This window comes from Carcharhinus amblyrhynchos, unplaced genomic scaffold, assembly GCF_965287045.1.
Source record: "Carcharhinus amblyrhynchos unplaced genomic scaffold, sCarAmb.v2.hapA chromosome_104, whole genome shotgun sequence".
Taxonomy (NCBI): domain Eukaryota; kingdom Metazoa; phylum Chordata; class Chondrichthyes; order Carcharhiniformes; family Carcharhinidae; genus Carcharhinus; species Carcharhinus amblyrhynchos.
In genome coordinates, this window is record NW_027649844.1 from 317179 (window position 1) to 343134 (window position 25956).

At 54.6% G+C, this 25956-nt stretch overlaps 1 protein-coding gene across 14 annotated transcripts in view; it reads left to right on the forward strand.

Annotated features, from left to right (window-relative positions):
* LOC145338595 (uromodulin-like) overlaps positions 1–25726 on the forward strand; it is a 113263-nt gene extending 87537 nt beyond the window's left edge. For all 14 annotated transcript variants that reach the window (XM_080182967.1, XM_080182958.1, XM_080182959.1 and 11 more), the window contains 2 exons: positions 21098–21183; positions 21902–25726. In XM_080182967.1, coding sequence (XP_080039093.1) covers positions 21098–21183; positions 21902–21997 — 182 coding nt within the window. In that variant the 3' untranslated portion in view covers positions 21998–25726. The remainder of the gene's footprint in view (positions 1–21097; positions 21184–21901) is intronic.
* Positions 25727–25956: the final 230 nt, after the last annotated feature.

Genomic DNA, 25956 nt, shown 5'->3' on the forward strand with positions numbered 1-25956 from the left:
TCAAAGACTTGTGCACTTGCACCCCCAGATCGCGCTGCGATTCTATACTCCTTACGGGCTTACCCTTTATCATATAACTTACCCCTACGTTATTTCGGCCAAAATGCATCACTTCACATTTATCCGAATTAAACTCCATTTGCCACGTATCTGCCCAATTAACCAGCCTATCGATATCCCGTTGTATTGCCAGACACTGCTCCTCACTGCCCGCCAATCCAGCCATCTTGGTGTCATCAGCAAATTTGCTGATCACACCACCTACTCCCTCTTCCAAATCATTTATATACACTACAAAGAGAAGAGGTCCCAATACCGAGCCCTGCGGCACACCACTAGTGACAGACCTCCAGCTAGAAAAAGACCCCTCCACTACTACTCTCTGACTCCTCTTCGCAAGCCAGTTCTCTACCCATCTAGATACCTGCCCACATATCCCATGAGCTTTAATCTTCTGTACCAGCCTACCATGAGGGACTTTGTCAAACGCCTTACTGAAATCCATATAGCCGACATCAACGGCTCGTCCTTCATCGACTGTTTTTGTCACCTCCTCAAAGAATTCTACCAGATTCGTAAGGCAAGACTTCCCCTTCACAAAGCCATGCTGCGTATCCTTAATCAGATCGCAATGCTCCAAGTGCGCATACATCCTATCCCTAAGAATCCTGTCCATCAACTTACCTACCACTGACGTTAAGCTCACCAGCCTATGGTTACCCGGGCTATCCCTCCTACCCTTTTTGAACAATGGTATCACGTTCGCTAAATCCCGGACTCGGATGAACGTGTGTGGAGAAAGTGGGGCGTAGTGAGTGAGGGGAGTCGGGTGTAGTGAGTGAGGTGAGTGGGGCGCAGAGAGTGAGGGGAGTTGGATTTTGGGAATGAGGAGACTGGGATTTGGGGACTGAACAGAGTGGGATGTCATGAGTGAGGGGAATGGGATTGACGGAGTGAGGGGAATGGGATTTGTGGAGTGAGGGGAGAGGATGTAGTGATTGAGTGGATTGGTGCATAGTGACTGAGGGGAGTGGGATTGAGAGGCTGAGGGGATTGGGATTGAGGAGTGAGAGGATTGGGATTCAGGGGGTGAGAGACTGGGATTGAGGGGGTGAGGGGATTGGGATTGAGGGGGTGAGGGGATTGGGATTGAGGGGTTGAGGGGATTGGGATTGAGGGGTGAGGGGATTGGGAATGAGGAGTGAGAGGATTGGCATTGAGGGGGTAAGGGACTGGGATTCAGGGGGTGAGGGGATTGGGATTCAGGGGGTGAGGGGATTGGGAATGAGGAGTGAGAGGATTGGCATTGAGGGGGTGAGGGGATTGGGATTGAGGAGTGAGAAGATTGGGATTCAGGGGGTGAGGGACTGGGATTCAGGGGGTGAGGGGATTGGGATTGAGGGGATTGGGATTGAGGGGTGAGGGGATTGGGAATGAGGAGTGAGAGGATTGGCCATTGAGGGGGTGAGGGGATTGGGATTGAGGGGGTGAGGGGATTGGGATTGAGGGGGTGAGGGGAGCGGGATTAAGGGAGTGAGGGGATTGGGATGAGGGGATTGGGATTGAGGGGGTGAGGGGATTGGAATTGAGGGCGTAAAGGGTTTGGGATTGAGGTGGTGAACAGAGTGGGATTGAGGGGGTGAGGGGATGGGATTGAGGGGATTGGGATTGAGGAGGTGAGGGGATTGGGATGTACTGATGGGAATTAGAGTACAGTTTGATGAAATTCCCAGTTGTGACACAGGATCTGGGCCGTGACTGATTTTGGGTTGAACATATTGGGAAGTGTAAATTTATCCCAATACTCGGAATGAACATTGAGGATCCGGATGATTTCTACTCTGTGATCTCCAATATCTTTTCCTTTCTCACAGATCCAGGGACAACACCAACTCTGGGAGCCGAGGATAAATCCCAGCCGGAATCCACTGACCCAGATTCCCCAATCCCGACAGAATCTCCAACCTCAGGTATCAATGTCCCACAAATTTGTCTGGATTAAATATTCCCCAAAATATAGGGCTGGGATCCCGGACTCGGATGAATGTGTGTGGAGACTGAGTGGAAGTGGAGTGTAGTGAGCGAGGGGAGTGGGGTGCAGTGAGCGAGGGGAGTGGGGTGCAGTGAGTGAGGGGAGTGGGGTGTAGTGAGTGAGGGGAGTGGGGTGGAGTGAGTAGGGGAGTGGGGTGTAGTGAGTGAGGGGAGTGGGGTGTAGTGAGTGAGGGGAGTGGGGTGTACTGAGGGTAGTGGGTTGTCCTGAGTGAGGGGAGTGGGGTGTAGTGAGTGAGGGGAGTGGGGTGTGGTGATTGAGGGGACTGGGGTGGGGTGAGTGAGGGGAGTGGAGTGTAGTGACTGGGGGTAGTGGGATGCAGTGAGTGAGGGGAGTTGGGTGTATTGAGTGAGGGGAGTGAGATGTAGTGAGTGAGGGGAGTGGGATGCAATTAGTGAGGGGAGTGGGATGTGTGAGGGGAGTGGGGTGTGGTGTGAGGGGAGTGGGGTGTAGTGAGTGAGGGGAGTGGGCTTTAGTGAGTGAGGGGAGTGGGGTGTTGTGAGTGAGGGGAGTGGGGTGTGGTGATTGAGGGGACTGGGGTGGGGTGAGTGAGGGGAGTGGAGTGTAGTGACTGGGGGTAGTGGGATGCAGTGAGTGAGGGGAGTTGGGTGTATTGAGTGAGGGGAGTGAGATGTAGTGAGTGAGGGGAGTGGGATGCAATTAGTGAGGGGAGTGGGATGTGTGAGGGGAGTGGGGTGTGGTGTGAGGGGAGTGGGGTGTAGTGAGTGAGGGGAGTGGGCTTTAGTGAGTGAGGGGAGTGGGGTGTTGTGAGTGAGGGGAGTGGGGTGTTGTGAGTGAGGGGAGTGTGGCGTTGTGAGTGAGGGGAGTGTGGCGTTGTGAGTGAGGGGAGTGTGGCGTTGTGAGTGAGGGGAGTGTGGCGTTGTGAGTGAGGGGAGTGTGGCGTTGTGAGTGAGGGGAGTGTGGCGTTGTGAGTGAGGGGAGTGTGGCGTTGTGAGTGAGGGGAGTGTGGCGTTGTGAGTGAGGGGAGTGTGGCGTTGTGAGTGAGGGGAGTGTGGCGTTGTGAGTGAGGGGAGTGTGGCGTTGTGAGTGAGGGGAGTGTGGCGTTGTGAGTGAGGGGAGTGTGGCGTTGTGAGTGAGGGGAGTGTGGCGTTGTGAGTGAGGGGAATGGGGCGTTGTGAGTGAGGGGAGTGGGGCGTTGTGAGTGAGGGGAGTGGGGCGTTGTGAGTGAGGGGAGTGGGGTGTGGGGAATGGGGCGTTGTGAGTGAGGGGAGTGGGGTGTTGTGAGTGAGAGCAGTGTGATTTAGGGGTGAGCAGAGTGGGATTCATGCAGTGAGGGGATTGGGATTGAGGGGATGAGCAGTGTTGGATTTAAGAAGTGAGGGGAGCGGGATTGAGGGGGTGAGGGGATTGGGATTGAGGAGGTGAGGGGATTGGGATTGAGGGGTGAGGGGATTGCGATTGAGGGGGTGAGGGGAATGGGGTTGACACAGGGGAATGGGATTGACGGAGTGAGGGGAGAGAATGTATTGATTGGGGGTATTGGGGTATAGTGACTGTGGGGATTAGGATTGAGGGAGTGAAGTGAGTGGGATGTAGCAAGTGAGGGGTGTGAGATTTAGGGAGCGAGGCGACTTCGAGTTATGGAATGAGTGGATTGGGATTTAGGGAGTGAGGGGATTAGGATTGAGGAGATGAGTAGTGTTGGATTTAAGAAGTGAGGGGATTGGGATTGAGGGGTGAGGGGATGGGGATTGAGGGGATTGGGATTGAGAGGGTGAGGGGATTGGGATTGAGGGGGTGAGGGGATTGGGATGTACTGACGGGAATTAGAGTGCAGTTTGATGAAATTCCCAGTTGTGACACAGGATCTGGGCCATGACTGACTTCGGGTTGAACGTATTGGGAAGTGTAAATTTATCCCAATACTCGGAATGAACATTGTGGATCCGGATGATTTCTGCTCTGTGATCTCCAATATCTTTTCCCTTCTCACAGATCCAGGGACAACACCAACTCTGGGAGCCAAGGATAAATCCCAGCCGGAATCCACTGACCCAGATTCCCCAATCCCGACAGAATCTCCAACCTCAGGTATCAATGTCCCACAAGTTTGTCTGGATTAAATATTTTCCAAAATATAGTGCTGGGATCCCGGACTTGGATGAATGTGTGTGGAGACTGAGTGGAAGTGGAGTGTAGTGAGCGAGGGTAGTGGGGTGCAGTGAGTGAGGGGAGTGGGGTGTAGTGAGTGAGGGGAGTGGGGTGTAGTGAGTGAGGGGAGTGGGGTGTAGTGAGTGAGGGGAGTGGGGTGTAGTGAGTGAGGGGAGTGGGGTGTAGTGAGTGAGGGGAGTGGGGTGTAGTGAGGGGAGTGGGGTGTAGTGAGTGAGGGGAGTGGGGTGTAGTGAGTGAGGGGAGTGGGGTGTAGTGAGTGAGGGGAGTGGGGTGTAGTGAGTGAGGGGAGTGGGGTGTAGTGAGTGAGGGGAGTGGGGTGTAGTGAGTGAGGGGAGTGGGGTGTAGTGAGTGAGGGGAGTGGGGTGTAGTGAGTGAGGGGAGTGGGGTGTAGTGGGTGAGGGGAGTGGGGTGTAGTGGGTGAGGGGAGTGGGGTGTACTGAGGGTAGTGGGTTGTCCTGAGTGAGGGGAGTGGGGTGTACTGAGGGTAGTGGGTTGTCCTGAGTGAGGGGAGTGGGTTGTAGTGAGTGAGGGGAGTGGGGTGTAGTGAGTGAGGGGAGTGGGGTGTAGTGAGTGAGGGGAGTGGGGTGTAGTGAGTGAGGGGAGTGGGGTGTGGTGATTGAGGGGGGTGGGGTGGAGTGGAGTGAGTGAGGGGAGTGGAGTGTAGTGACTGGGGGGAGTGGGATGCAGTGAGTGAGGGGAGTGGGGCGTATTGAGTGAGGGGAGTGAGATGTAGTGAGTGAGGGCAGTGGGATGCAATTAGTGAGGGGAGTGGGATGTGGTGTGAGGGGAGTGGGGTGTGGTGTGAGTGGAGTGGGGTGTAGTGAGTGAGGGGAGTGGGATAGAGTGAGTGAGGGGAGTGGGGTGTTGTGAGTGTGGGGAGTGGGATGAAGTGAGTGAGGGGAGTGGGTTGTGGGGAGTGTGGTGTTGTGAGTGTGGGGAGTGGGGTGTAGTGAGTGAGGGGAGTGTGATTTAGGGGTGAGCAGAGTGGGATTCATGCACTGAGGGGAGAGGGATTGAGGGGGTGTGGGGATTGGGTTTGAGGGACTGAGGGGATCGGGATTGAGGGGCTGAGGGGATCAGGATTGAGGGGGTGAGGGGATTGCGATTGAGGGGGTGAGGGGAATGGGGTTGACACAGTGAGGGGAATGGGATTGACAGAGTGAGGGGAGAGGATGTATTGATTGGGGGTATTGGGGTATAGTGACTGAGGGGATTGGGATTGAGGGAGTGAAGTGAGTGGAATGTAGCGAGTGAGGGGTGTGAGATTTAGGGAGTGAGGCGAGTTCGAGTTATGGAATGAGTGGATTGGGATTTAGGGAGTGAGGGGATTAGGATTGAGGGGATGAGCAGTGTTGGATTTAAGAAGTGAGGGGATTGGGATTGAGGGGTGAGGGTATCGGGATTGAGGGGGTGAGGGGATTGGGATGTACTGACGGGAATTAGAGTACAGTTTGATGAAATTCCCAGTTGTGACACAGGATCTGGGCCATGACTGACTTCGGGTTGAACATATTGGGAATTGTAAATTTATCCCAATACTCGGAATGATCATTGAGGATCCGGACGATTTCTACTCTGTGATCTCCAATATCTTTTCCCTTCTCACAGATCCAGGGACAACACCAACTCTGGGAGCCGAAGATAAATCCCAGCCGGAATCCAGTGACCCAGATTCCCCAATCCTGACAGAATCTCCAATCTCAGGTATCAATGTCCCACAAGTTTGTCTGGATTAAATATTCCCCAAAATATAGTGCTGGAATCCCGGACTCGGATGAATGTGTGTGGAGACTGAGTGGATGTGGGATGGAGTACTGAGCAAGGGGAGTGGGGTGTAGTGAGTGAGGGGAGTGGGGTGTAGTGAGTGAGGGGAGTTGGGTGCAGTGTGTGAGGGGAGTTGGGTGCAGTGTGTGAGGGGAGTTGGGTGCAGTGTGTGAGGGGAGTGGGGTGTAGTGAGTGAGGGGAGTTGGGTGCAGTGTGTGAGGGGAGTTGGGTGCAGTGTGTGAGGGGAGTTGGGTGCAGTGTGTGAGGGGAGTTGGGTGCAGTGTGTGAGGGGAGTTGGGTGCAGTGTGTGAGGGGAGTTGGGTGCAGTGTGTGAGGGGAGTTGGGTGCAGTGTGTGAGGGGAGTTGGGTGCAGTGTGTGAGGGGAGTTGGGTGCAGTGTGTGAGGGGAGTTGGGTGCAGTGTGTGAGGGGAGTTGGGTGCAGTGTGTGAGGGGAGTTGGGTGCAGTGTGTGAGGGGAGTTGGGTGCAGTGTGTGAGGGGAGTGGGCTGCAGTGAGTGAGGGCAGTGGGATGTAGAGAGGGGAGTTGGATTTTGGGAATGAGGAGACTGGGATTTAGGGACTGAGCAGAGTGGCGTGTAATGAGTGAAGGGAATGCTGTTGAGGGAGTGAGATAGTGTTATGTAGGGAGTGCGGGGAACGGTGTTGACGGAGTGCGGGGAACGGTGTTGACGGAGTGCGGGGAACGGTGTTGACGGAGTGCGGGGAACGGTGTTGACGGAGTGCGGGGAACGGTGTTGACGGAGTGCGGGGAACGGGATTTGTGGGGTGAGCGGAGAGGATGTCCTGATTGAGTGGATTGGGGCATAGTGGCTGATGGGAGTGGGATTGAGGGAGTGAGGGGATTGGGATTGAGGGTATGAGGGGAACAGGATTAACGGGGTGAGGGGAGCAGAATTGACGGGGTGAGAAGATTGGGATTGCGGGGGTGACGATGTGGATTGCAGGGGTGAGGGGAATGGGATTGAGGGGGTGAGGGGATTGGGATTGAGGGGTTGTGGGGATTGGGATTGAGGGGATGAGGGGATTGGGATGTACTGACGGGAATTAGAGTACAGTTTGATGAAATTCCCAGTTGTGACACAGGATCTGGGCCGTGACTGACTTCGGGTTGAACATATTGGGAAGTGTAAATTTATCCCAATACTTGGAATGAACATTGAGGATCCGGATGATTTCTCCTCTGTGATCTCCAATATCTTTTCACTTCTCACAGATCCAGGGACAACACCAACTCTGAGAGCTGAGGATAAATCCCAGCCGGAATCCACTGACCCAGATTCCCCAATCCCGACAGAATCTCCAACCTCAGGTATCAATGTCCCACAAATTTGCCTGGATTAAATATTCCCCAAAATATAGTGCTGGAATCCCGGACTCGGATGAATGTGTGTGGAGACTGAGTGGAAGTGGGATGTAGTGAGTGAGGGGAGTAAGGTGCAGTGAGTGAGGGGACTGGTGTGTGGTGAGTGAGGGGACTGGTGTGTGGTGAGTGAGGGGACTGGTGTGTGGTGAGTGAGGGGAGTGGGATGCAATGAGTGAAGGGAGTGGAGTGCGGTGAGTTAGGGGAGTGGGGTGCGGTGAGTGAGGGGAGAGGGATGCGGTGATAGAGGGGAGTGGGGCATTGGGACTGAGGGGAGTGGGATGAGGGACTGAGGGGATTGGGATTGAGGCGGTGAGTGGATTGGGATTGAGGCGGTGAGAGGATTGGGATTGAGGGGATGAGGGGATTGGGATTGAGGGGATTGTGATTGACGGGGTTTGGGGATTGGGATTGAAGGGGTTTGGGGATTGGGATTGAAGGGGTTTGGGGATTGGGATTGAGGGAGTTAGGGGATTGGCATTGAGGGGGTGAGGGAATTGGCATTGATGGGGTGAGGGGATTGGGATTGAGGGGGTGAGGGGATTGGGATGTACTGATGGGAATTAGAGTACAGTTTGATGAAATTCCCAGTTGTGACACAGGATCTGGGCCATGACTGACTTCAGGTTGAACATATTGGGAAGTGTAAATTTATCCCAATACTCGGAATGAACATTGAGGATCCGGATGATTTCTACTCTGTGATCTCAAATATCTTTTCCCTTCTCACAGATCCAGGGACAACACCAACTCTGGGAGCCGAGGATAAATCCCAGCCGGAATCCGCTGATCCAGATTCCCCAATCCCGACAGAATCTCCAACCTCAGGTATCAATGTCCCACAAATTTGTCTGGATTAAATATTCCCCAAAATATAGTGCTGAAATCCCGGACTTGGATGAATGTGTCTGGAGACTGAGTGGAAGTGGGATGTAGTGAGTGAGGGGAGTAAGGTGTAGTGAGTGAGGGGAGTGGTGTGCAGTGAGTGAGGGGAGCGGGGTGTCGTGAGTGAGGGGAGCGGGGTGTCGTGAGTGAGGGGTGCGGGGTGCCGTGAGTGAGGGGAGCGGGGTGTCGTGAGTGAGGGGAGCGGGGTGTCGTGAGTGAGGGGAGCGGGGTGTCGTGAGTGAGGGGAGCGGGGTGTCGTGAGTGAGGGGAGCGGGGTGTCGTGAGTGAGGGGAGCGGGGTGCCGTGAGTGAGGGGAGCGGGGTGCCGTGAGTGAGGGGAGCGGGGTGCCGTGAGTGAGGGGAGCGGGGTGCCGTGAGTGAGGGGAGCGGGGTGCCGTGAGTGAGGGGAGCGGGGTGCCGTGAGTGAGGGGAGCGGGGTGCCGTGAGTGAGGGGAGCGGGGTGCCGTGAGTGAGGGGAGCGGGGTGCCGTGAGTGAGGGGAGCGGGGTGCCGTGAGTGAGGGGAGCGGGGTGCCGTGAGTGAGGGGAGCGGGGTGCCGTGAGTGAGGGGAGCGGGGTGCCGTGAGTGAGGGGAGCGGGGTGCCGTGAGTGAGGGGAGCGGGGTGCCGTGAGTGAGGGGAGCGGGGTGCCGTGAGTGAGGGGAGCGGGGTGTAGTGAATGAGGGGAGCGGGGTGTAGTGAATGAGGGGAGCGGGATGTAGTGAGTGAGGGCAGCGGGATGTAGTGAGTGAGGGCAGTGGGGTGTAGTGAGAGGAGTTGGATTTCGGGAATGAGGAGACTGGGATTTAGGGACTGAGCAGAGTGGGGTGTAATGAGAGAAGGGAATGCTGTTGAGGGAGTGAGAGAGTGTCATATAGGGAGTGAGGGGAATGGGATTGACGGAGTGAGGTGATTGGGATTTGTGGAGTGAGGGGAATGGGATTTGTGGAGTGTGGGGAATGGGATTTGTGGAGTGTGGGGAATGGGATTTGTGGAGTGTGGGGAATGGGATTTGTGGAGTGTGGGGAATGGGATTTGTGGAGTGTGGGGAATGGGATTTGTGGAGTGTGGGGAATGGGATGTATTGATTGAGTGGATTGGGTCATAGTGACTGAGGGGAGTGGGGTTGAGCGGCCGAGGGGATTGGTATTGAGGGAGTGAAGTGAGTGGGATGTAGCGAGTGAGGGATGTGTGACTTCGGGAGTGAGGCGAGTTAGAGTTATGGAATGAGTGGATTGGGATTTAGGGAGTGAGGGGATCAGGAGTGAATGGGTGAGGGGATCGGGATTGAGGGGGTTTGGGGATTGGGATTGAGGGAGTTTGGGGATCGGGATTGAGGGGGTGAGGGGATTGGGATTGAGGGGGTGAGGGGATTGGGATTGAGGGGGTGAGGGGATCGGGATTGAGGGGGTGAGGGGATTGGGATGTACTGACGGGAATTCGAGTACAGTTTGATGAAATTCCCAGTCGTGACACAGGATCTGGGCCATGACTGACTTCGGGTTGAACATATTGGGAAGTGTAAATTTATCCCAATACTCGGAATGAACATTGAGGATCCGGATGATTTCTACTCTGTGATCTCCAATATCTTTTCCCTTCTCACAGATGCCGGGACAACACCAACTCTGGGAGCCGAGGATAAATCCCAGCCGGAATCCACTGACCCAGATTTCCCAATCCCGACAGAATCTCCAACCTCAGGTATCGATGCCCCACACGTTTGTCTGGATTAAATATTCCCCAAATATAGTGCTGGAATCCCGGACCTGGATGAATGTGTGTGGAGACTGAGTGGGAGTGGGGCGTAGTGAGCGAGGGGAGTGGGGCGTAGTGAGCGAGGGGAGTGGGGCGTAGTGAGCGAGGGGAGTGGGGCGTAGTGAGCGAGGGGAGTGGGGTGTAGTGAGCGAGGGGAGTGGGGTGTAGTGACCAAGGGGAGTGGGGTGTTATGAGCGAGGGGGGCGGGGTGTAGTGAGGGAATGGGTTGGAGTGAGGAGGGTAGGGTCTAGTGAGTTGGGGTCGAGGGATATAGTGAGTGAGGGGAGTGGGATTTAGGCAATGTTGGAATTGGGTTTGAGCAGGGAGGGGATTGGGATTGAGGGGGTGAGGGGATTGGGATTGAGGGTGTGAGGGGATTGGGATTGAGGGGGTGAGAGGATTGGGATTGAGGGGGTGAGAGGATTGGGATTGAGGGGGTGTGGGCTTTGGGATTGAGTGGGTGAGGGGATTGGGATGTACTGACGGGAATTCGAGTACAGTTTGATGAAATTCCCAGTTGTGACACAGGATCTGGGCCATGACTGACTTCGGGTTGAACATATTGGGAAGTGTTTATTTTTCCCAATACTCGGAATGAACATTGAGGATCCGGATGATTTCTACTCTGTGATTTCCAATATCTTTTCCCTTCTCACAGATCCAGGGACAACACCAACTCTGGGAGCCAAGGATAAATCCCAGCCGGAATCCACTGACCCAGATTCCCCAATCCCAACAGAATCTCCAACCTCAGGTATCAATGTCCCACAAGTTTGTCTGGATTAAATATTCCCCAAATATAGTGCTGGAATCCCGGACCCGGATGAATGTGTGTGGAGACTGAGTGGAGCGGGAAGTAGAGAGTGAGGGGAGTGGGATCAGGGGAGTGGGATGTAGTGAGTGAGGGGAGTGGGGTGTAGTGAGTGAGGGGAGTGGGGTGTAGTGAGCGAGGGGTGTGGGGTGTAGTGAGTGAGGGGAGTGGGGTGTAGTGAGTGAGGGGTGTGGGGTGTAGTGAGCGAGGGGAGTGGGGTGTAGTGAGCGAGGGGAGTGGGGTGTAGTGAGCGAGGGGTGTGGGGTGTAGTGAGCAAGGGGTGTGGGGTGTAGTGAGCGAGGGGTGTGGGGTGTAGTGAGTGAGGGGAGTGGGGTGTAGTGAGTGAGGGGTGTGGGGTGTAGTGAGTGAGGGGTGTGGGGTGTAGTGAGTGAGGGGAGTGGGGTGTAGTGTGAGGGGAGTGGGGTGTAGTGAGTGAGGGGAGTGGGGTGTAGTGAGTGAGGGGAGTGGTGTGTAGTGAGTGAGGAGATTGGGGTGTAGTGAGTGAGGGGAGTGGGGTGTAGTGACTGAGGGGAGTGGGGTGTAGTGTGAGGGGAGTGGGGTGTAGTGAGTGAGGGGAGTGGGGTGTAGTGACTGAGGGGAGTGGGGTGTAGTGTGAGGGGAGTGGGGTGCAGTGAGTGAGGGGAGTGGGGTGTAGTGAGTGAGGGGAGTGGGGTGTAGTGAGTGAGGGGTGTGGGGTGTAGTGAGTGAGGGGTGTGGGGTGTAGTGAGTGAGGGGTGTGGGGTGTAGTGAGTGAGGGGAGTGGGGTGTAGTGCGTGAGGGGAGTGGGGTGTAGTGCGTGAGGGGAGTGGGGTGTAGTGCGTGAGGGGAGTGGGGTGTAGTGCGTGAGGGGAGTGGGGTGTAGTGCGTGAGGGGAGTGGGGTGTAGTGCGTGAGGGGAGTGGGGTGTAGTGCGTGAGGGGAGTGGGGTGTAGTGCGTGAGGGGAGTGGGGTGTAGTGCGTGAGGGGAGTGGGGTGTAGTGCGTGAGGGGAGTGGGGTGTAGTGCGTGAGGGGAGTGGGGTGTAGTGCGTGAGGGGAGTGGGGTGTTGTGCGTGACGGGAGTGGGGTGTAGTGCGTGAGGGGAGTGGGGTGTAGTGAGTGAGGGGAGGTGGATTTCGGGAATGAGGAGACTGGGATTTAGGGACTGAGCAGAGTCGGGTGTAATGAGTGATGGGAATGCTGTTGAGGGAGTGAGAGTGTTACGTAGGGTGTGAGGGGAATGGGATTGAGGGAGTGATTGGAATGGGATTGACGGAGTGGGGGGAATGGGATTGACGGAGTGGGGGGAATGGGATTGACGGAGTGGGGGGAATGGGATTGACGGAGTGGGGGGAATGGGATTGACGGAGTGGGGGGAATGGGATGTATTGATTGAGTGGATTGGGGCATAGTGACTGAGGGGAGTGGGATTGAGGGAGTGGAATGAGTGGGATGTAGTGAGGGAGGGGTGTGAGATTTCGGGAGTGAGGTGAGTTCGAGTCATGGAATGAGTGGATTGGGTTTGTGGGGCTTGGGATTGAGAGGGTGAGGGGATCAGGATTGAGCCGGTGACGAGATGGGGTCTGAGGGAGTGTCGGGATTGGTATTGAGGGGGTGAGGGGATTGGGATTGAGGGGGTGAGGGGATTGGGATTGAGGGGGTGAGTGGATTGGGATATACTGACGGGAATTAGAGTACAGTTTGATGAAATTCCCAGTTGTGACACAGGATCTGGGCCATGACTGACTTCGGGTTGAACATATTGGGAAGTGTAAATTTATCCCAATACTCGGAATGAACATTGAGGATCTGGATGATTTCCACTCTGTTATCTCCAATATCTTTTCCCTTCTCACAGATCCAGGGACAACATCAACTCTGGGAGCTGAGGATAAATCCCAACTGGAATCCACTGACCCAGATTCCCCAATCCTGACGGAATCTCCAACCTTAGGTATCAATGTCCCACAAGTTTGCCTGGATTAAGTATCCCCAAATGTAGTGCTGGAATCCCAGACTCGGATGAACGTGTGTGGAGACTGAATGGACGTGGGGTGTAGTGAGTGAGGCAAGTGGGGTGTAGAGAGTGAGGGGAGTTGGATTTTGGGAATGAGGAGACTGGGATTTAGGGACTGAGCAGAGTGGGGTTTAATGAGTGAAGGGAATACTGTTGAGGGAGTGAGAGGGTGTCATATCGTGAGTGAGGGGAATGGGACTGACGGAGTGAGGGGAATGGGACTGACGGAGTGAGGGGAATGGGACTGACGGAGTGAGGGGAATGGGACTGACGGAGTGAGGGGAATGGGACTGACGGAGTGAGGGGAATGGGACTGACGGAGTGAGGGGAATGGGACTGACGGAGTGAGGGGAATGGGACTGACGGAGTGAGGGGAATGGGATGTATTGATTGAGTGGATTGGTGCGTAGTGACTGGGTGGAGTGGGATTGAGAGACTGAAGGGATTGAGATTGAGGAGTGAGAGGATTGGCATTGAGGAGTTGAGGGGATTGGGATTGAGGGGGTGAGGGGACTGCGATTGAGGGGGTGAGGGGAGCGGGATTGAGAGGGTGAGGGGAGCGGGATTGAGGGGGTGATGGGAGCAGGATTGAGGGGTGAGGGGATCGGGATTGAGGGGGTGAGGGGATCGGGATTGAGGGGGTGAGGGGATCGGGATTGAGGGGGTGAGGGGATCGGGATTGAGGGGGTGAGGGGATCGGGGGTGAGGGGATTGGGATGTACTGACGGGAATTAGAGTACAGTTTGATGAAATTCCCAGTTGTGACACAGGATCTGGGCCATGACTGACTTTGGGTTGAACATATTGGGAAGTGTAAATTTATCCCAATACTCGGAATGAACATTGAGGATCCGGATGATTTCTACTCTGTGATTTCCAATATCTTTTCCCTTCTCACAGATCCAGGGACAACACCAACTCTGGGAGCCGAGGATAAATCCCAGCCGGAATCCACTGACCCAGATTCCCCAATCCCGACAGAATCTCCAACCTCAGGTATCAATGTCCCACAAATTTGTCTGGATTAAATATTCTCCAAAATATAGTGCTGGGATCCCGGACTTGGATGAATGTGTGTGGAGACTGAGTGGATGTGGGATGGAGTGAGTGAGGGGAGTTGGGTGTAGTGAGTGAGGGGAGTGGGCTGCAGTGTGTGAGGGGAGTGGGCTGCAGTGTGTGAGGGGAGTTGGGTGCAGTGTGTGAGGGGAGTTGGGTGCAGTGTGTGAGGGGAGTGGGCTGCAGTGAGTGAGGGCAGTGGGATGTAGAGAGGGGAGTTGGATTTTGGGAATGAGGAGACTGGGATTTAGGGACTGAGCAGAGTGGCGTGTAATGAGTGAAGGGAATGCTGTTGAGGGAGTGAGATAGTGTTATGTAGGGAGTGAGGGGAACGGGATTGAGGGAGTGAAGGGAAAGGGATTGACGGAGTGCGGGGAACGGTGTTGACGGAGTGCGGGGAACGGTGTTGACGGAGTGCGGGGAACGGTGTTGACGGACTGCGGGGAACGGTGTTGACAGAGTGCGGGGAACGGTGTTGACGGAGTGCGGGGAACGGTGTTGACGGAGTGCGGGGAACGGTGTTGACAGAGTGCGGGGAACGGTGTTGACGGAGTGCGGGGAACGGGATTTGTGGGGTGAGCAGAGAGGATGTCCTGATTGAGTGGATTGGGGCATAGTGACTGATGGGAGTGGGATTGAGGGAGTGAGGGGATTGGGATTGAGGGTATGAGGGGATCAGGATTAACGGGGTGAGGGGAGCAGCATTGACAGGGTGAGAGGATTGGGATTGCGGGGGTGAAAAGATGTGGATTGCGGGGGTGAGGGGAATGGGATTGAGGGGGTGAGGGGAATGGGATTGAGGGGGTGAGGGGATTGGGATTGAGGGGTTGTGGGGATTGGCATTGCGGGGGCGAGGGGAATGGGATTGAGGGGGTGAGGGGATTGGGATGTACTGACGGGAATTAGTGTACAGTTTGATGAAATTCCCAGTTGTGACACAGGATCTGGGCCATGACTAACTTCGGGTTGAACAGATTGGGAAGTGTAAATTTATCCCAATACTTGGAATGATCATTGAGGATCCGGATGATTTCTCCTCTGTGATCTCCAATATCATTTCCCTTCTCACAGATCCAGGGACAACACCAACTCTGAGAGCTGAGGATAAATCCCAGCCGGAATCCACTGACCCAGATTCCCCAATCCCGACAGAATCTCCAACCTCAGGTATCAATGTCCCACAAATTTGCCTGGATTAAATATTCCCCAAAATATAGTGCTGGAATCCCGGACTCGGATGATTGTGTGTGGAGACTGAGTGGAAGTGGGATGTAGTGAGTGAGGGGAGTAAGGTGCAGTGAGTGAGGGGACTGGTGTGTGGTGAGTGAGGGGAGTGGGGTGTGGTGAGTGAGGGGACTGGTGTGTGGACAGTGAGGGGACTGGTGTGTGGACAGTGAGGGGACTGGTGTGTGGTGAGTGAGGGGACTGGTGTGTGGACAGTGAGGGGACTGGTGTGTGGTGAGTGAGGGGACTGGGGTGCGGTGAGTGAGGGGACTGGGATGCAATGAGTGAAGGGAGTGGGATGCAATGAGTGAAGGGAGTGGAGTGGGGTGAGGGGAGTCGGGTGTGGTGAGTGAGGGGAGTGGCGTGAGGGGCAGTGGGGTGTAGTGAGTGAGAGCAGTGGGGTGCAGTGAGTGAGGGCAGTGGGGCGTAGTGAGTGAGGGCAGTGGGGCGTAGTGAGTGAGGGCAGTGGGGCGTAGTGAGTGAGGGCAGTGGGGCGTAGTGAGTGAGGACAGTGGGACGTAGTGAGTGAGGGCAGTGGGGCGTAGTGAGTGAGGGCAGTGGGGCGTAGTGCGTGAGGGCAGTGGGGTGTAGTGAGTGAGGGCAGTGGGGTGTAGTGAGTGAGGGCAGTGGGGTGTAGTGAGTGAGGGCAGTGGGGTGTAGTGAGTGAGGGCAGTGGGGTGTAGTGAGTGAGGGCAGTGGGGTGTAGTGAGTGAGGGCAGTGGGGTGTAGTGAGTGAGGGCAGTGGGGCGGAGAGAGTGAGGGGAGTGGGGTGTAGTGAGTGAGGGGAGTGGGGTGTAGTGAGTGAGGGGAATGGGGCGGAGAGAGTGAGGGGAGGTTGGAATTTAGTGACTGAGCAGAGTGGGATGTAATCAGTTAAGGGAATGCTGTTGAGAGAGTGAGAGGGTGTTATATAGGGAGTGAGTGTGGGATTGAGGGAGTGACGGGAATTGGGATTGAGGGGGGGCGAGGGGATTGGGATTGAGGTGGTGAGGGTATTGGGATTGAGTGGGTGAGGGGATTGGGATTGAGTGGGTGACGGGATTGAGATTGAGGGGGTGAGGGGATTGGGATTGAGGGGAAAGGGGATTGGGATTGAGGGGGTGGGGGGATCTGGATTGAGGGGGTGAGGGGATTGAGGAAGTGAGGGGATCGGGATTGAGGAGGTGAGGGGATCGGGATTGAGGGGGTGAGGGGATCGGGATTGACGGGGTGAGGAGATTGAGAGTGAGGGTGTGAGGGGACTGGGGTTGAGGGGATCGGGATGTACTGACAGGAATTAGAGTACAGTTTGATGAAATTCCCAGTCGTGACACAGGATCTGGGCCATGACTGACTTCGGGTTGAACATATTGGGAAGTGTAAATTTATCCCAATACTCGGAATGAATATTGAGGATCCGGATGATTTCTATTCTGTGATCTCCAATATCTTTTCCCTTCTCACAGATCCAGGGACAACACCAACTCTGGGAGCTGAGGATAAATCCCAGCCGGAATCCACTGACCCAGATTCCCCAATCCCGACAGAATCTCCAACCTCAGGTATCAATGTCCCACAAGTTTGTCTGGATTAAATATTCCCCAAATATAGTGCTGGGATCCCGGACTCGGATGAATGTGTGTGGAGACTGAGTGGAAGTGGGGTGTAGTGAGTGAGGGGAGTGGGGTGTAGTGAGTGAGGGGAGTGGGGTGTAGTGAGTGAGGGGAGTGGGGTGTAGTGAGTTAGGGGAGTGGGGTGTAGTGAGTGAGGGGAGTGGGGTGTGGTGAGTTAGGGGAGTGGGGTGTAGTGAGTTAGGGGAGTGGGGTGTAGTGAGTGAGGGGAGTGGGGTGTTGTGAGTGAGGGGAGTGGATGTAGTGAGTGAGGGGAGTGGGGTGTAGTGAGGGCAGTCGGGTGTAGTGAGTGAGGGCAGTGGGGTGTAGTGAGTTGAGGGCAGTGGGGTGGAGTGAGTGAGGGGAGTTCGGTGCAGTGAGTGAGGGGAGTTTGGTGCAGTGAGTGAGGGGAGTTTGGTGCAGTGAGTGAGGGGAGTGGGGTGTAGTGAGTGAGGGGAGTGGGGTGTCGTGAGTGAGGGGAGTGGGGTGTCGTGAGTGAGGGGAGTGGGGTGTCGAGAGTGAGGGGAGTTGGAATTCGGGAATGAGGCGACTGTGATTTAGGGACTGAGCAGGTTGGGATGTAATGAGTGAAGGGAATGCTGTTGAGGGAGTGAGAGGGTGTTATATCGGGAGTGAGGGGAATGGGATTTGTGGAGTGAGGGGAATGGGAATTGTGGAGTGAGGGGAGAGGATGTATTGATTGAGGGGATTGGGGCAGAGTGACTGAGGAGAGTGGGATTGAGCGGCTGAGGGGATTGGGATTGAGGGGGTGGAGTCAGTGGAATGCAGTGAGTGAGGAGTGTGAGATTTAGAGAGTGAGGCGAGTTAGAGTTATGGAATGAGTGGATTGGGATTTAGAGGGTGAGGGGATTTGATTGAGGGGATGAGAAGTGTTGGATTTAAGAATTGAGGGGATTGGGATTGAGGGGATTGGGATTGAGGGGGTGAGGAGGTTGGGATTGACGGGATGAGGGGATTGGAATCGTGGGGTTGAGTGGATTGGGATTGAGGTGGTTCGGGTGTTGGGACTGAGGGGGTGAGGGGATTGGGAATGAGGGGGTGAGGGGATTGGGATTCAGCGGGTGAGGAGATTGGGATTGAGGGGTGAGGGGATTGGGATTGAGGGGGTGAGGGGATTGGGATTGAGGGGATTGGGATTGAGGGGTTGAGGGGATTGGGATTGAGGGGGTGAGGGGATTGGGATTGAGGGGGTGAGGGGATTGGGATTGAGGGGATTGGGATTGAGGGGCTGAGGGGATTGGGATTGAGGGGGTGAGGGGATCGGGATTGAGGGGGTGAGGGGATCGGGATTGAGGGGGTGAGGGGATCGGGATTGAGGGGCTGAGGGGATCGGGATTGAGGGGCTGAGGGGATCGGGATTGAGGGGCTGAGGGGATCGGGATTGAGGGGCTGAGGGGATCGGGATTGAGGGGCTGAGGGGATCGGGATTGAGGGGCTGAGGGGATCGGAATTGAGGGGCTGAGGGGATCAGGATTGAGGGGGCGAAGGGATGGTGATTGAGGGGGCGAGGGGATTGGGATTGAGGGGGCGAGGGAATTGGGATTGACAGGGTGAGGGGATTGGGATGTACTGACGGGAATTAGAGTACAGTTTGATGAAATTCCCAATTGTGACACAGGATCTGGGCCATGACTGACTTCGGGTTGAACATATTGGGAAGTGTAAATTTATCCCAATACTCGGAATGAACATTGAGGATCCGGATGATTTCTACTCTGTAATCTCCAATATCTTTTCCCTTCTCACAGATCCCGGGACAACACCAACTCTGGGAGCCGAGGATAAATCCCTGCCGGAATCCAGTGGCCCAGATTCCCCAATCCCGACAGAATCTCCAACCTCAGGTATCAATGTCCCACAAGTTTGTCTGGATTAAATATTCCTCAAATATAGTGCTGGGATCCCGGAGTCGGATGAATGTGTGTGGCGACCGAGTGGAAATGGGATGCAGTGAGTGAGGGCAGTGGGGTGTAATGAGTGGGGTGCAGTGGGTGAGGGAGTTGGGGTGTCGTGCGTGAGGGGAGCGGGGTGTGGTGAGTGAGGGGAGTGGGGTGTTCTGAGTGAGGGGAGTGGGGTGTAGTGAGTGAGGGGAGCGGGGTGTAGTGAGTGAGGGGACTGGGATGTAGTGAGTGAGGGGAGCGGGGTGTAGTGAGTGAGGGGAGTGGTGTGCAGTGAGTGAGACGAGTGGGGTGTCGAGAGTGAGGGGAGTTGGAATTCGGGAATGAGGAGATTGGGATTTAGAGACTGAGCAGAGTGGGATGTAATGATTGAAGGGAATGCTGTTGAGGGAGTGAGAGGGTGGGATTGAGGGGGCGAGGGGATTGGGATTGAGGGGGCGAGGGGATTGTGATTGAGGGGGTGAGGGGATTGTGATTGAGGGGGTGAGGGGATTGGGAATGACGGGGTGAGGGGATTGGGATGTACTGACGGGAATTAGAGTACAGTTTGATGAAATTCCCAGTTGTGACACAGGATCTGGGTCATGACTGACTTCGGGTTGAACAGATTGGGAAGTGTAAATTTATCCCAATACTCGGAATGAACATTGAGGATCCGGATGATTTCTACTCTGTGATCTCCAATATCTTTTCCCTTCTCACAGATCCAGGGACAACACCAACTCTGGGAGCCGAGGATAAATCCCAGCCGGAATCCACTGACCCAGATTCCCCAATCCCGACAGAATCTCCAACCTCAGGTATCAATGTCCCACAAGTTTGTCTGGATTAAATATTCCCCAAATATAGTGCTGGGATCCCGGACTCGGATGAATGTGTGTGGAGACTGAGTGGAAGTGGGATGTCGTGAAGGGAGTGGGGTGTAGGGAGTGAGGTGTAGTGAGTGAGGGGAGTGAGGTGTAGTGAGTGAGGGGAGTAGGGTGTAGTGAGTGAGGGGAGTGGGGTGCACTGAGCGAGGGGAGTGGGGTGCACTGAGCGAGGGCAGTGGGGTGCACTGAGCGAGGGCAGTGGGGTGCACTGAGCGAGGGCAGTGGGGTGCACTGAGCGAGGGCAGTGGGGTGCACTGAGCGAGGGGAGTGGGGTGCACTGAGCGAGGGGAGTGGGGTGCACTGAGCGAGGGCAGTGGGGTGCACTGAGCGAGGGGAGTGGGGTGCACTGAGCGAGGGCAGGGGGGTGCACTGAGCGAGGGGAGTGGGGTGCACTGAGCGAGGGGAGTGGGGTGCACTGAGCGAGGGGAGTGGGGTGCACTGAGCGAGGGGAGTGGGGTGCACTGAGCGAGGGCAGTGGGGTGCACTGAGCGAGGGCAGTGGGGTGTAGTGAGCGAGGGCAGTGGGGTGCACTGAGCGAGGGCAGTGGGGTGCACTGAGCGAGGGCAGTGGGGTGCACTGAGCGAGGGCAGTGGGGTGCACTGAGCGAGGGCAGTGGGGTGTAGTGAGCGAGGGCAGTGGGGCGTAGTGAGTGAGGGGAGTGGGGCGCAGTGATTGAGGGGAGTGGGGCGCAGTGATTGAGGGGAGTGGGGTGCACTGAGCGAGGACAGTGGGGTGCACTGAGCGAGGGCAGTGGGGTGCACTGAGCGAGGGCAGTGGGGTGTAGTGAGCGAGGGCAGTGGGGCGTAGTGAGTGAGGGGAGTGGGGCGCAGTGATTGAGGGGAGTGGGGCGCAGTGATTGAGGGGAGTGGGGTGCACTGAGCGAGGACAGTGGGGTGCACTGAGCGAGGGCAGTGGGGTGCACTGAGCGAGGGCAGTGGGGTGCACTGAGCGAGGGCAGTGGGGTGCACTGAGCGAGGGCAGTGGGGTGTAGTGAGCGAGGGCAGTGGGGTGCAGTGAGCGAGGGCAGTGGGGTGCAGTGAGCGAGGGGAGCGGGGTGCAGTGAGCGAGGGGAGCGGGGTGCAGTGAGTGAGGGGAGTGGGGTGCAGTGAGTGAGGGGAGTGGGGTGTAGTGAGTGAGGGGAGCGGGGTGCAGTGAGTGAGGGGAGCGGGGTGCAGTGAGTGAGGGGAGCGGGGTGCAGCGAGTGAGGGGAGTGGGGTGCAGTGAGTGAGGGGAGTGGGGTGCAGTGAGTGAGGGGAGTGGGGTGCAGTGAGTGAGGGGAGTGGGGTGCAGTGAGTGAGGGCAGTGTGGTGCAGTGAGTGAGGGGAGCGGGGTGCAGTGAGCGAGGGGAGTGGGGTGCAGTGAGCGAGGGGAGTGGGGTGCAGTGAGTGAGGGGAGTGGGGTGCAGTGAGTGAGGGCAGTGGGGTGCAGTGAGTGAAGGGAATGGGATATGACAGTGAATATTCACCAAGTGGGGCTTGTACTGTGGGGAGCGACGTTGATGTTCTGGGTTAATGTGGGAGACACAGAGAGTGATGGAGAATGGAGATGATATTAAACAGATGGGACGGGGAGGTACATTCTCTGCGAGGGATATTTCTCGATCGATGCTGCTTCCTACACTAAACCCTGGCTGTGTGGACCTTGCTGACGGTGTGTTGTGTTGTGTTTAGATTCTGGGTCCCAGACCATTAATGTGGAGATCTCTTCAATGACGGAACTGGACGATGACACAGCAAAGAAGGTGGCCCTGAGGAAGGTGAGAGTTTGTATTGTACTGAGCTCAACACCAGAGAGAGAGAGAGAGGACCCCCACCCCCTCACTGTCAGCACTCACTCACTACTGATTCCAGCTCACAATCATTAACCCTTCCCATCGCATCCCCTCTGCCCATTCTCACCCCCACCCCTGTAACAAGAGGGGCTGAGTGGCCTCACAGTTTTAATCACAGTCTCCAGATGGGCGGAATGGCCTCCTGCTCTCTCTCTCTCCCCCTCTGTTCTTCCCTCTCTCTCTCTCTCTGTTCTTCTCTCTCTCTCTCTCTCTCTGTCTATCTCTCTCTCTCTTTATATCTCTTTCTCTCTCTCTCTGTTTTTTTTCTCTCTCTGTTTTTCTCTCTCTCTCTGTCTCTCTCTCTCTCTATCTCTCTCTCTGTCTCTCTCTCCGTCTCTCTCCGTCTCTCTCTCTATCTCTCTCTCCGTCTCTCTCTCTCTATCTCTCTCTCTTTCTCGCTCTCTCTGTTTTTCTCTCTCTCTCTCTCTCTCCCTCTGTCTGTCTCTCTCTCTCTATCTCTCTCTCTGTCTCTCTCTCTCTCTCTCTATCTGTCTCTCTCTCTGTCTCTCTCTCTCTCTCTCTATCTCTTTCTCTCTCTCTCTCACTCTCTATCTCTCACTCTCTCTCTCTCTCTCTCTCTCTGTCTCTCTGTCTCTCTCTCTCTCTCTCTCCGCTCTCATCATTTCTCCTGTGTCCTTTTCAGGTGCAGCAGATGTTCCAGGATCAGTGTCCAAAGCAGCCGATCGATTGGGATCAGGTGGAGGTCCAGTGCTGGGATGTGGACGAGCCGGATCCCTGATGGAGATCACCCTGTGAGCGAGCAACCAGATCCCGTGATCCGGTCTGGGTGTGATTCCCAGACTCGCTCCAGGACTGTTCGACCTTAATCTCAGCTCGTTTCCCGCAAGTACAGGGTTCATCTCCAATGAGAAGTGTGTGAGAGTTAAAGCTATATTTACTGTGTGTTAGGCTGCAGGGCGTGGGAGCTTGAAGCATTTGTTTCTGATCGCTTTCAGTAGGGAATTAAAGTCCTGTTTTGTAAAGAATGCCTGCTGCTCAGTTGGAACCAGACTGACCCTCCAGTTGTTTCCCGTTCCGGGGTGTTCGGGTTCTCCCCTGACTGAGGGAACTGAATGAAAGATCTCCCATTGCGTCCGGCCCTTTGAGATTCAGGGAGTTGTCAGCACTGATATCAGGGACAAGGGCAGGCACCGTGGCACAGTGGGTTATCACTGCAGCCTCACAGCACCAGGGACCTGGGTTCGATTCCCAGCCTCGGGTCACTGTCTGTGCAGAGTCTGCACATTTCCCCCGTGTCTGCGTGGGTTTCCTCCAGTTTCCTCCCACTGTCCGAAAGACGTGCTGGTGAGGGTGCATTGGCCGTGCTAAATTCTCCCTCAGTGTAACCCAAACAGGCACCAGAGTGTGGCGACTAGGGGATTTTCACAGTACCTTCATTGCGGTGTTAATGTAAGCCTACCCGTGACACGATTAAAGAAACTTTAAGCTTGAAGGACCCCAGACAGCCCCTGTGGAAGGTGAAACATCTCCGATATCCCCACTTGAATGGAGGTTTGTGTAGAATGGAGAAATGATTCAACACTGACATTGAACAGGGTCAGAGAGAGAAAATGAACGAGAGAAAGATAGAGGGAGAAATAGACAGAAGAGAGATAGAAAGAGAGAGAGATGGTGAGATAGACAGGCAGAGAGAGAGAGGGGAAAGAGAGAATGAAAGGGACAGAGAGATTGAGGGAGAGCTGGAGAAGAGAGTGAGAGAGATGTTGACATAGAGGGGTAGAGAGAGAGACTGAAAGAGAGAGATAGAGGGAGAGATAGAAGAGAGTGAGAGAGATGTTGAGATAGACAGGCAGAGAGAGAATGAAAGAGAGAGAGAGATGGTGACAGGCAGGCAGAGAGAGAGAGAGGGGTAGAGAGAGATAGAGGGAGAGATAGAGAAGATGGTGAGATAGGCAGAGAGAGAGGGGTAGAGAGAAAGCGAGAGGCAGAGAGAGAGAGATACAGGGAGAGGAGAGGGACCAGAGAGAGAGATAGTCATCGAGGTTTACAGCATGGAAACAGGCCCTTCAGCCCAACTTGTCCATGCTGCACTTTTTTTTAAAATCCCTAAGCTAGTCGCAGTTACCCGTGTTTGGCCCATATCTCTGAATACCCATCTTACCCATGCAACTGTCTCAATGCTTTTTAAAGGCCATAATTGTACTTGCCTCTACAACTACCTCTGTTAGCTTCTTCCAGACACAGAGAGAGAGGGGGCAGAGAGAAAGAGACTCAGACAGTCAGAGAGGGGCAGTGAGAGAGAAAGTCAGAGAAAAGGAGAGTCAGTGACAGACAAAGAGGGGCAGTGAGAGAGAGAGAGAAAGTCAGAAAGAGAGTCAGAGACAGAGAGGGCAGAGACAGAGAGAGGCACTGAGGGAGAGAGAGAGAGGCAGAGAGAAAGAGAGAGAGGGGCAGAGAGAGAGAGATTGAGAGAGGGAGGGTCAAATGAAACAAATCCTCTGATTAGTTTTGAATATTAGTGATGTCTGAGCAGAGGACAAATGATTTAGAGAATGACCGTTCACCTGAGTCCGGATGTCAGCTTTATAAAACTCTGCTCAGGCTGCACTTATAGAGTCTCGCGTTTGATTCTGGTCACCACATCACAGGGAAGGATGTGCCGGCTTTGGAGAGGGTGCAGAAGAGGTTTCCCAGGAATACTGTCTGGATTAGAGGGTGGGAGCGATAAGGGGAAGCTGGACAAACTCGGGCTGTTATCTCTGGAGCAGAGAAGACCTGATGGAGGTGTATAAGATTATGAGGGACATGGACAGAGTGGATAGGGAGCGGCTGTTCCCCTAAGTTGAAGGGTCTGTCACCAGGGGACATAGAGTCAAGGTGAGGGGGCGGGGGATGTGGGGAAAAGCTTTTTCACCCAGAGGGTGGTGAGGGTCTGGAATGCGCTGCCTGGGAGGGTGGTGGAGGCAGGATGCCTCACATCCTTTAAAAAGTACCTGGATGGATACTTGGCACGTCAGAACATTCAGGGATACGGGCCCAGTGCTGGTAGATAGGATTAGATGGGAGGGCTAGGTGTTTGTCATGTGTTGGTGCAGACTGAATGGGCCGAATGGCCTCTTCTGCACTGTGCGGTTCTATGATGGGGCTAGTTACAGTTCTCACTGGGCCTTGCACCGTACTCCCCTCATCTCATTGAGACATATAAGATGATGAATGGGATGGATAGGATAGAGGTGGAGAGACTCTTCCCGCTCAGAAAGTACAGTAGGACTAGAGGGCACAGCCTCAAGATAAGGGGGGGTGCGGTTTAGAACGGAGTTAAGGAGGAACTTCTTCACTCAAAGGGTGGTGAATCTCTGGCATTCTCTGCCCGTTGAAGTGGTGGAGGCTGCCTTGCTAAATATTTTTAAGACGCGGGTTGATAGGTTTTTGATAGGCGAGGGGATTAAGGGTTATGGGGAGAGAGCGGGAATGTGGAACTGAGACATGACAGATCAGCCATGATCTTATTGAATGGTGGGGCAGGCTCGAGGGGCTAGATGGCCTACTCCTGCTCCTATTTCTTATGTTCTTATGTTCTCCCACCATTCCCATAAACCACACTGTACAGCACCACGAATTGACGTTCCGAGTTAGCACACCCTTACAGGTAACATCAGCCATGTCCAGTTAACAGGAGGTGGAGAGTTGGTGTGAAGAGGTGTAATGACAGCTGCTTTTAAATCGGTGAGATGGTAAAGTATAAGGAGGACATAAATGGTTCAAGGGTGATACAAGGTGATGGAGTCCGGTTAAGACGGTGGGCACAGATCTGGCAAAAGGGGTGTAGTGTAGGAAAATATTTTTTGTTTAATTACCAGTGCCTCTCGGTTTTAATCCAGCATCCTGTGTTGTTACTGCAGCAGGATAAATGCTCCTCATGGTTAGAATGTTTTAATCTGAACTAACGCTGCTCTGTGGTGTTTAGTCTTTTCCCGTGGGCTTGTGTAGAGGAGGACTTGATTGGGGATGATTGACAGTAATATCATGCAACTGGGTGGAGCGAGGCTTACACGGAGAACTGAAGCTCAGTTACTTTTACAGCAGTTGTTGTAAAAAGGGGTGGGATTTTCTGGCCGTACTCGCCCTGACAGTGGAAGATCCTGTCTGAGGTCAACGGACCTTTCTGTGGCCCACCCCTCAGAATGGCAAAATTTGTCCTCAGATGTTGGGAGGCTGAGATTAGCCAGAGACTAGGTTTATTACTCTGAAGTCCTGCTGCTTGAGGATATATCTTCCTCTGGAAACTGCTGTCTGGATCTCTGACCGGAGGTGTTAAAAGTCTGGAAATCCAACATCCACGTGAGCATATTGGTCTTTATTGCTAACTGGTTCTGAAGACGGTTTACGTCTGTGAGGAAATACTGATAAATTGGAACAACAGAGATAGTTTGCTGTTAAGAATTACGCTTTGTCATGTTTAAGTATTTTAACTGGTGAAAGTGAGGCTAATTTTTCTTATATGCTAACTGTGATCTTAAATAAACTTTGTTTGGTCAAAGCTCCCTAGTGGGTCAGTTGAATCAAACCTGGAGTGAAACACCTTACACTCACCTGAATTCCTGATTCAGAAGGAAAAGTTGGGCTCGAGGCGAACTTCAGAATGTGCCCTGGAATTCCTGATCTGGTCACTAACAGGGGTCTTTTATTGCTTGCTATCTTGCTATCAGTTCCAGACTCCCGCCATCCTCTGGCCGA